The sequence below is a fragment of the Vicia villosa genome, linkage group LG1 (genome assembly GCF_029867415.1).
Source record: "Vicia villosa cultivar HV-30 ecotype Madison, WI linkage group LG1, Vvil1.0, whole genome shotgun sequence".
Taxonomy (NCBI): Eukaryota; Viridiplantae; Streptophyta; class Magnoliopsida; order Fabales; family Fabaceae; genus Vicia; species Vicia villosa.
This window is the reverse complement of record NC_081180.1, coordinates 40,008,062-40,019,787: the sequence shown is the minus strand read 5'-3', so window position 1 is coordinate 40,019,787 and position 11,726 is coordinate 40,008,062. Positions and strand designations below refer to the sequence as shown.

At 32.7% G+C, this 11,726-nt stretch overlaps 1 protein-coding gene across 2 annotated transcripts; it reads left to right on the top strand.

Moving 5' to 3' along the window:
• The first annotated feature begins 6,426 nt into the window (after nt 1-6,426).
• On the top strand, nt 6,427-10,575 carry LOC131634981 (uncharacterized). 2 transcript variants are annotated; one of them, XM_058905615.1, is made up of 5 exons: nt 6,427-6,640; nt 7,225-7,278; nt 7,382-7,704; nt 8,153-8,786; nt 8,907-10,575. In XM_058905615.1, the coding sequence occupies exons 3-5, from the start codon at nt 7,462-7,464 to the stop codon at nt 10,382-10,384; spliced, it is 2,355 nt and encodes a 784-aa protein (XP_058761598.1). In that variant the 5' UTR covers nt 6,427-6,640; nt 7,225-7,278; nt 7,382-7,461; the 3' UTR covers nt 10,385-10,575. The 2 variants fall into 2 exon arrangements, with proteins under 2 accessions (XP_058761598.1, XP_058761600.1); XM_058905617.1 differs by lacking the exon at nt 6,427-6,640 and adding an exon at nt 6,681-7,036.
• The last annotated feature ends 1,151 nt before the right edge of the window (nt 10,576-11,726 follow it).

The window sequence follows — 11,726 nt, the reverse complement described above, 5'->3', positions numbered from 1 at the left end:
CACCCGGAAGATCCTCTCGATCTCCTTAAGCCACTCTTGTGCCCCATCAAGATCATACTTACCCTTGAAGGTAGGCGGATTCTCTCTCTAGAACATACTCAAGCTACGCGACTCATCAGTCACTCAAGTATTAGGCTGATTATGCATTGCTTGAGCAATAGCCTCCTAGGAAGCAATAATTGCAGCGTCATTTCTTCCAGCCATACTCTGCTCACACCAAAAAGTTAGCATCAAGGTTAGAAATAATCCAATTGTCACACTACGAACTCAAGAACTTGGTCAGACGGCCCGATCTGCTCTGATACTACTAATGTAAAACCCTTTCTAACCCAATAAGAATATTCACAATATAATACGAATTAACATCAAATAAAATCACCAACAAGGGTGTCACATCGTCAAATAAACATCACAATAACTAGTCCTGCTCTGTAACACGGGTTGTATCAAAATTCATTTCAAAAACTATATCTCATTCATTATCATAAATCAAATCATATTATCTCGCAACAAAATCCACAACTTTAAGCATCTTTAAAATAGTCTCCATAAAACATCAATTTAAACTTCATGGTTCACGAGTTATAACTCAAAGCATCAACATCAAAATATAATTCAAATTCAAACTAATCAAAGTGAACATAATAGTTCTAAACATAACGACCATATTCTCGATGTTACGTATCAGAGCAAGACTCCTTTCAATCTAAACAATGGTAAAAGGACGCCATGAAGCTATCCTCAACTTCCACGGACTACTCATGATTACCTGCGCGTTACCCACGTGGAGGTAACATTCAAACAGAAAATGTGAGTATTTCATAATCATTATGTAAGAAATAAGAAACAAATATAGTTGTCAGAAACAATCAATCACATATATATATATATATATATTGATACAACATATCCTTCATGTATTCATACTTACTTACACCTGCACCCCATCACGTAATCACCAATCACATCAAGATAATTAAACATCATCAAATCACATAACATCACAGCAATAAAATGCATCAACAGAAGACTTAAACATTATCAAATCACACAACATCACAACAATGCAATGCAACAACAGAAGACTCAAACATCATCAAATCACACAACATCACAACAATGCAATGCAACAACAAAAGACTTATGCATGTGGTACCAATTTTTCACTGATGACTCTGTCATCATCCTCCAACTATCTCCAACATAGAATCGATTTATGCTTGGAACCGGAGTGCGTCAACAAGTTGCACTCAATCCATACAATTGGATTGGGGGCCATCACTGGACCAAAGGTTCTACAACATCACTAGACTTTCATCCTACAACATCACTGGAATTTCGTCCTACAACATCACTGGACTTTCGTCCTACAATTATGGTATGAATGCATGATGCCCAACAACACAATATCAACGACCACAACTAGTCAAAATGGCATCAACATTCATGTATTCAAAAAAAGTCATGTTACCATTCAAGCATACAACATCATAACATCTTATTCAACACAACACACCAATCACCAAATAATCATGTTATCAATCAACACTACAACATTCACCAAAGTCAAGTATAGAACACAAGAATTCACAAAGTCAAGTTTCATACAAAATGCCCTCTAAACCTACCCACATGTGCACAGTAAATTCCAGAAAATTCCTAGAAATTCTAATAAAATATAAGTTACCATATTCTGAAATCAATTTTCAAAAATAATAATTTTTCATTTTTCAAGGATCGCGCTAAGCACGACCATACCACGCTAAGCGGCTAGCCAGTGTAATCAAACCCATTTTATTTCACGGAGCGCACTAAGTGGGTTTTGCGATTTCTGCAGAAAATCCTGCGCGACCTGCATCAAACCAGACCTAATCTTTCGGCCAAAAACCTGTTTTAATCGATAATTTTCTGCGATTTAAGGCCTATTAACCTAGTTCTAACATGGATTAATTATTTCAAACACCAAAATACAAACAATCATTATACTTTCAATGATCTTCATCTACCATAAACCTCCAAATCCTCAACAATTGTGGATTCGAGTCTACATCACATTATCAATCACCAATACAACAATCATTATCATCATACAATATATTAATCATGCAATCAACAAAAGCCCTCATCATAAATAATCAATTTCATCAAGAACAACACTAACCTCCAACATACAGTTATCAACCCCTTAAATCAAACATAATAATCACGATAACCCCTCTTACCTTAGATTATTAGCCAAACAAATTCTCTTTTGAATTCTTGCGGTTGACATTCTTCTCCTCTCTTGCCCTATCTCTCTCTTCTTTTCACGTTTTCTCCAATTCTACGACTAATGAATTTCTCTCCCCTTTTCTCTTTTTACCTAGTTAGCCTTAGGACCCCTTTTTATGAACTTCCTCGTTTGCCCATACTAACTTATCTCATTATCTCTAATTTTATTTTATTTGAATAATCACAATGCTAATTAGGCTATTTATATTATTATTATTCTAATTAACACCTCAATTCTACTATCCCACACGCATCAACATCATCATCACACATCACATAATCACATCAAAAACATCAAATAATAATTAAATAATTATATCGAATTATCGGGGTGTTACAATCCGCTTATGGGATGGATCACGAAAAATGTCCCCATCATTGTGTCGTGGCCTTTCCATCATTTATAGATCATCTTCGACTAAACGATGTATCCCCATTAAATTAAACTACTAATAATTACTTAATACTATTAGTTTTTAGTAAACTAACAATTAAATTTTATGCATCAGTTTATTTAGAGGTCATAGCTAGTTGTACAAACTTCCTATCCAGTGACAACAAATTAAATTTCGACAGCATGACGGCCAACCATTGCAACATCAACCTAAAACACCACAAAAAAACTTTTAATGCATGGACAACAAATTAAATTTCGACAGTGCAACGACCAAATCAACACTTCTTCTCGAAGATCTCCAAGATTGTCTTTATCCAAATGACGAGACATGGACTTTTGCTTAGCCACCTTAGCAAAATCAATCGTGTGGAATTGAAGGTCGCATCCAAATAGGGCTGAAAATGAGTCGAGTCAAACTCAACTCAGTCCGGCTCGACTCGTTAAGCATTGGTTCAGCTCATATATCGGCTTGAGTTTGTGACAAACTTTTTTTCAGCTCAAACTCGACTCGTTAGAAGTTCACAAACAACTTAGTTCATCTCATTAGGTTCATCTCGCTAGATTCAACTCGTTTGCTTCACGGACTTAAAAGTCATTTTTTAAAATCTATTCTATTTATATATTAGATATTTTAAATTAATATTTTTTAAATAAAAAATATAAAAAAAATGAAAGTTATAAGATTAGAATTTATAGGACGTTGTTTTTATTTATATAAGGGTCTTGCTAAGCAGTGCCTTCAGGACACTCTTTAAGCATACTAAATAAGAAAAATATTCTTTATAAAAGTTAACATTTCAATTTCTAATACATTTTCAATGCATTAAAGACACGCATTTTAATAAAAACTTACCACTTTAATCACTTAAATAGTGCCCCAAGGGCACTGGTTAACATTTCCCTTTATATAATTATTTTTAGAAATATTTTACTCACTTGAGAATATAAATTATCAATTAAAATCGTTAGATTAAAAAAAATATAGGGCTAAGATTTCGAGCAAATCTTTAAATCCACTCTAAAAAATAATATAATCTAACTCACATATAATCGAGTTGACTCATGAACTTAACGAGTCGAACTATTTATAGTTTAAATTTAGCTCATTTAATGAACAAACTTAGTTTTTAGCTCATATTAAGCTCATTTAGTTCATGAACCTAATTCAATAATTTAATTGTGGAATCGAATTCCAAAATATTTTTGAGTTGGTTCAGTTCATTGTCAGTCCTACATCCAAAGACCTCATAATAATGTAATAAATTTTTCAAGTAATTGTAATATAGTTTTAATTAAATTCTATTAGTATTTCATTATGTTGGTTAATTAAATTTTTTATTACAATATTTATTGTTACTTGATATTTTTAAATAAAAAATAATAATAATACATTAATATGTTATAATTAATTTAATTAAAATTTAAAACAATTATTATTTTAATTAAATATAAATTAAATAAATGAAAAAGAAATCGAAGGGAGTGTTGGGATTATTATTGACACCACCTATTAAAAAAGAAGAGAGTTTCAGCAGTAGCATTAACGACATCTATACATTGTTTTAAAAACCGGACCGGACATCAAACCGATGAGGGTATTTGATCATTGATTTATTGGTCAAACCACTGGATCGCTGGTCGAACCGCATGACTAAACCGGGTTAAACCGGATAACTCGGTTGAATAGACCGATCGTTATAACAAAATTATATAGGTATAAATTTGTCGAACCGGATGATTCAGTCCCTACAAAATATAACTAGTACTTAAATTTTTTGAAAACATCATATTATAAAAAAATTCACAAGTTCAAAATTTAAATTCATATTTTACACATAGGTATCACACACAATCACATAGTACATAATTATAAAATATAAACAAAAATTTAATCGCAACATAATTTAATTGAATAATTTATAACAAAATAATTCTATTGTCTACTAAATTTAATTTCAATAAAAGAAAAATTGTTTCAATATTGGGATTTCCTTCTTCAATATCAAATTCATCTGTAACAAAATCAACCGCATCTACAATAATTTTTTAATTTTATATATTTTATTTTATTATTTTAATTTTTAATTAAAATAGTCAAAATGACATTGTTTTAATTTTTTAAAATTAAAAAATGCATTTAAACCATCGGTTCACAAAAATCGCCGGTTTTAGCCGGTTCAATGACATTTTCGATCTAGTTATTGAATCAGACCGGTTATCTGACTGATTCCCGATTCGACCGATCCGACCGGTCCGACCGGCCAATCCGATCCGGTTTTTAAAACACTGCAGCTATATATGAAAAGAAAAGTTCGAAAGTGTAATACTTTAATTTTGTGGAAAAAGTTGAATATATTGGAATTTTGGAGGGACATGTTAGGTATTACTCCCTCCGTCTCATAATAAGTGTCTCATTTGCACTTTTTCCTTGTCTCAAATTAATTGTCCATTTACAATTTCAATGCATCAATCATTATTATTTTTCCACTATTATACCCCTATTTATTAACTTTCACGTTATTCAACTATTATTAATAGGGGTATTCTAGTAAATGACATTAACTTTTTTACTAAAACCAACACATCCAATCATTTTCTTAAAAACCGCGCATTGCTCAAATAGGACATTTATTATGAGACGGAGGGAGTATAATAAAAAAATTGAAATAAATTATGATATAATTAAAAAAAAAACGAAAATTTGTTAAACTAAAGTATCTCACATTTATCATTTACGAGTATAAAATGGAATTATAAAAAATGAAAGGAGCAAAATAGTACTTAAAAACAAGTTAAAATATTAAAAGTATAATTTAGCTTTTGTATTCCTGTCTTAAAAAGAAAAGGTTGGAAAGGAATAATGATGATGATCACATTCACATCAAAGTGGTCCAAAAGGAACAAGTAACGCTAGTATTCCGATCACGAGAATCTGACAAAAACATGAACATCACATTTCGAATCAATATCGTATTCCTGTTTCTGTCCATTTCTTGTTGCAGATATTTTTACATTTGGTAACTATTCAAACCATACAGGTCAAACTTTGTATGTAGACTAATAATACTTCGAATAAAATGGATTCAACATTTTTGCGTGTAGCATCTTACCAACTAAGGTACTAACAAAGTTTTATAAATAACTAAAGATGGTGATGGATTTACTAAACTGCCATTGTTAAGTTTAACTAATGATATTTTAAGAAAATGTGATAGTGTTATTATCTAAGCATGGATGAATGCTAAAAGCCATTAAGCCACCCATCAAATATCCATGCTTGAGGGAGATGCTTCAAATTTCATAAATAAACAAACATGCTAGGCCCCACAGATGACCACTTAACCTATAAACAAATCAATTAAAATAAAAGCAGCCAAGGAATGCAACAAAACCAATTAAAAATATAAATCGGAAATATCAAGGTTGTTTATAAGATTCTTCTTGTTGCAGCAACCAAGGGTGTTGACAGTGAGACACTGTTGTCTGATTTTGATTTTTTGAATTCTTCTTCTTAACTCTCAAGCTAAATCACAATTAAATAGCTTTTTCATTAACCTGTTTTATCATTATTTTTAATTTTAACTTAACATGAAATTCCAATTATATGAGATGTCACAAGTTTAACTTCGCGTTATGCTTTTTCTGCACAACTATAAATTAAATTGACGGAATATATCTGATAAGAAAATGCAAAATAAATGTTATATATCATTTTATTTATAAGAGAAAATTTACTTTTTAATTTATTATATAATTAATGAATGGATGATGTTGACTAGTTTAATGTGATTTCCCTTGTCATCTAAGTTTCATTATTTTTCTCTCTCCCAAATCTTGATTTCAGACAATGCCCCATCATCACTGCAGATCCAAATCCCCATTTTCTCTGCTTTTCATTCTTCCATCTCACCACAACCTCAACAATATCACTTTTTCATTTCAATGACTCTCACCTTCACTTTTCTACATCAGGTGCACCATTTTTCTAACCTTCATACTTCTTGTTCTTATTTGTTTTGAGCTTTGATTTCTTCATTACTACTCTAGAACAACGATTTTGGTTTCTAATCTATTTGACTTTTGCTTCTTTGTTTCTTTCCTCCAATTGCGTTTTTGTAACGTCAAATGATTTTTATTTTACCCATTTTCTTGCCAAATCACTCTCTCAGATTCATATTTGTCATACATGTGATTTCTTACTCTTGTTTTTTACTGCAAGTTTTTTTATTTTCTGTTAATTTTTTTCTTCTTTCCTACCCCACAAAATTGAATTATTGTACTTGAAGAATCCTCACTCTGATAGTGTTATGTTATGTACTTCTGTTTCATGGCTGCAATTTCATTAATTTGGAGTTAATTCTGTTTTAGGTATCAAAATAATATGTAGATACTGTTTTTTCTGTACTTGAATGTTTGGTTTCTGTTTTGTGACAAAATGTTTGGATTTGTATACCAGTTAATAATTTTCATTTTCTAGATAAGTAGATTTTCATTTTCACTCTAATTGTTTGTAATTGTGAGGTATTTAATAACTTTGTTTGTTAATTTGATTGTAGGAAGATGCCGATCATGTCGCCGACCAATTAAACGCGATGATTCTGTTTTTCTAGGTATATGCATACAGGTTATCTTGAAAAATGAGTCCAGATATTAACTGTTGTTTGATTTCTAGCGAAAAGTCGAAGTGAAATCGGTTATATCTTTTTGATGTAGGTTGCCTTTTCTTTAGAATTGAGGGTACCATGCTCTATGTTGTATGATTGAGATTGAAACCTCCTACTACATTATCATTTATGGCATTATTGGGCGCAAATGTTCGATGCAATGACAATTTTCCAAGATGCTATTCAACTAGGGAGTTCATGTTTGACTCTGAAGGCAGCACATGGACCTCATCTAATGTTAATAATGAACCAAGGACTGATTTCTACCACATGGGACCTTTTCCATCATCATCACCTTCTACCCCTTTAGGCTACAATCAGGAGATTGTGAAACAAACAATACTTAAGCATGAAGCCATGTTTAAGGATCAGGTATGTTAACTTGATGAATTCTATTCTTCAAACACCAACAACGACACGTGTGATTACGTTTAGTTTATTTATTTTTTTAATTTATTACTGGTGTCGATGTGTCCGTGTTATTGTCGGTGTCGTGTCTAGTGTATGTGTCTGTCTCCATGTTTCAGATGCATTGAGATGACAGTAAGAGGAGTTAAGAGTTATCAATACAGTCTTTTATGAGGTAGTTGATTTTAGATGAATCCAGTATGAATGAGAAGAAAGGAACAAAGTGATAGCCTTATTCAGTTCAATCAAAATAATTTTAAGAAGTAATTATTATAGTTCATTAAATTACCATTCTTTGTTCCTTGTTTATAGTTGTTTGTTGTTGTTTATGACGATGTGGCTCTTCATTATTCTTGAATACTCATCAAATTCTTTTGTTTTGTATGTCTCTGAATTGTACATTGCTTTTCAGATTCGTGAGCTCCACCGTGTTTACCAAAAGCAGAGGGAGTTAATGGATGAAATTAAAAGGAGGGAATTGCATAAACAAAATGTAAGGTTGGAGGCTTCATGGTCTAGTTCCGCTTTGTCATCTAAAAACACCGAAAATATATTTCGCTCACCAAACCTGCCCTGGTTAACCTCTCAATCACCTGTTTTATTTGCTGAAAACATCCAGTTACCACCGGTCTTTGCTCAAGAAAAAAACAGGCAAATTTTTCCTACTCATGCTTCAACTGTAACCAAAGAATCTTTAAAAGATTATAAACTACCAGAGTCCAAATGTAAAAAAGTCGGTAAAAAGATATTGGATCTTCAACTTCCTGCCGACGAGTACATTGATAGCGACGAAGGTGAAGATAACGTACCATTTAAGCTTGACTTAAATGTACCATGTAGGCTTGAAGTAGAGCCAGCTGCAATGTCTTGTGATATGGAGGGCCCTGCGCATCATATGAACAATTGTTTGTATGATCCATCAATGAGAACAAAATTTGGATCTCAAAATTTACGCGGTGATGTCATTAACAAGAGACAGGATCTTGAAGGATGCTCAAATAATTCACTGCCAGAAAATGAGAAGAAATGTGAATGGAAGTCCTCAGGTAATAGTCAATATTCAAATTTTTATTACACTCTTTATTTTCAAAATTTTCAACTGCTAAATATTGTCAGTTCATTCATATACACTAATATAACTGTATAATGTATGATTTACTTTTCAGGGCTAAGTGGTGGTTTGTTTCATTCTTTTGCTAAAGGTATTAATACAGAAAAGCAACCAGTTTCAGTTGATTCGTTGAATAAGAACGTGGAGCAATTTGATGACGGTTCATGTTTCCGTTCATCACATCAAATTAACCGTGGACCTTGGACAAAGAGAAAGTTTGGTAGCAGTGAGAGCTCTGCACAAACTCAATGTTCTACAAGTAACGATTTGATTGGGGCAATGGGGTTGCCTTATCTTAAAGAAAGTAAAACCTCAACCCATATTGAATCTGTTGTCTTAAATCCTAAAGATACAGGAGTTTTACAAGGTTTCAAATTAAGGGAGATTGGGGAAAGTAACTTAGGTACAGAAAAGGCTCTTGCATTTCACAGCAATGGAAAGCCGCCCAAGTCATCTGATCCACATTCTTTTCATGACTTCGCCACTGAATTCTTCCAAAACCAATCCAAAAATCAAAGAATTGAAGACATCGATAAAGGCGGCATTTCTGTTGTAAAGTCATCTTGTATTGATGTGCCTAACTCGGGGGAACTGATTCCCTCAGGTGAGCATTTGATTAAGAATGAGAAGCAGGAGTTTTTGGCAGGTATTATTGACCTAAATTCAAGCATGATTGAGGATGAGAATATGCCAATTGATGTTGACTTTCATGCACCCGCGAGTCCGGAGAACAAGGAATGCTCTCCACCCAGAGGAGAATCTGATGAAAACCAGCTTCTGACACCCTTTCAATTTACAAAACAGGAGGATCACCATGTGCAAGAAGAGCAAACCAGAATTGCAGCACAAGCTTTGGTTTCCATATCAGGATTTGTAGCTCAAAAAGACATCCAAATGACAACTTGTTCATCATCTGAATCTTTTTTGAATAGTCCTCTTAACTGGTTTGCTGCAATTGTTGCCACAACAGCGGATCATCTAGAGAATGACAACGAAACCGATTTCAACAATAAAGTTAATGGTCTCAAGGAGTTTCTGTCTGATGAAATGGATTACTTCGAGTTCATGACCTTAAATTTGACAGAGAAAACAGACCTAGATTGTTTCTGCAAGAATAATGACCAAACCGAGCAAATTTGTGGATCAACTTCACAAAATCAACCAAGGAAGAGTGTCCGAACAAATAGGGGAAGGTGGCGAAAGGATTTTCAGAGTGAAGTCCTTCCAAGCATTGCTTCTTTGTCAAGGTATGAGGTAACTGAGGATCTTCTGACTATTGGAAGTCTTGTAAGTGTTGGTACTCACTCCGAGACGTGCTCTCAAAGAAATGCACATAGTAATGTACCAAGTAGGGGGAAGAGAAGATCCTGTACTTCAACCTCTAACACCAAAGACACAGACTTGTTAAACTTGAAACAGCTAACTAGCATCTCTAAATTGGGAATTGAGAAAAAGTGTCTAATAAGTTGGGGAAAGACGTGTAAAAAGCGAAGGGGGAAGAGATTTCGCATCACTAAACCTTGGTTTATTTGAAGCTAAGTATAGAACTAATTCTTAGACTATGTTCATTGACATTGGATGAGATTTTTATGAAGTATAGAATGATTTGTAAATGTCTTATTATACAATATAGTAACTGAAGGATAGAAAAAGAACTTTATTGTATATCCTGTTTTTCATTGGGATTGAATCCATTATATCCTCTCATTGAAGAGATGGAATTAGTTATGACGTGAATCTTAAATAAAAATAGCTTTTTGAAGAGTTCATTGTTGATGTGAATTGACATTGACATGTCATCAATGTGAGTGTCATGCAGGATTAAAATCCTTAAGAAAACTAAAATAAATGAACTAAAATTTCAGATTTTAAAATGGAGAGACCAAAATCTAAAAAAAAAAAAGATAATAGGGAGACCAAAATTACAATTAGGTCTAAAAGATTTAATTTTATCTATTATCATTAATATTATTTGGGTGATTTGACATTACATAAACCATTTGAGGTGAGGTTTCATAACTGAAGTGTTTCTTTTCGAATTGCTTTACACTTAGATAAATTTTTACCATCTGAAACTAAAAACCTTTCAAAAGAAGCTATGTTCAACTGTATCGAGTATAAATCATATTATTAGGATAATTATGTATTGTTGAGATAATTATGGATTATTGAGAGTATAGCTCATATTGTTAAGATAATTATGGATGAGATAATTGTTTGTTTAGGAAAACTGAGGATTAAGATATTAGATTAACTAAACTCAAGTATTATATATATGACTTGTAACACTATAATCCAATCAAATTTATAAGACAAAAATAAAGGGAACTATAACTACTCTATAGTCGCAGAGGTAAGCATCATTGATCAAACTGCATTAACAAAGATTGATTGTGTCCATTGTTTTTTTTTTACTTTCGTTTATCTTTAATCTTATATACTAGTTGCTATTCTAACAATGGGTATTAGATAGAGATTAATCCTGGTGTGAAATTCGAAGTAACAATGTTCGCCGGGATGAGTAATTTCAAATTATGGCAAATGAGGGTTCAAGATAAGTTGGCTCAAAAAAGTTTACAGAATGCGCTATTTGAGATGAAACCAAACGACATGGAGGATATTGATTGGGCAAAGATGAATAAGAAGGTCGCAAGATTGATTCATCTATGTGTTTTATACAAGGTGATGAATCATATCTTGTACCTGACGACTCCAAAGGAGGTTCGAGACAAATTGGAGAGTCAATATATGTCCAAGACGCTGATGAACAAATTATTCGTGAAGCAGCGACTATATAGTCTGAAGATGCATGAAGGACCTGGTTTGCAACAACATGTCAATGTCTTCAACAACATAGTCACTGATCTAGTGAGGC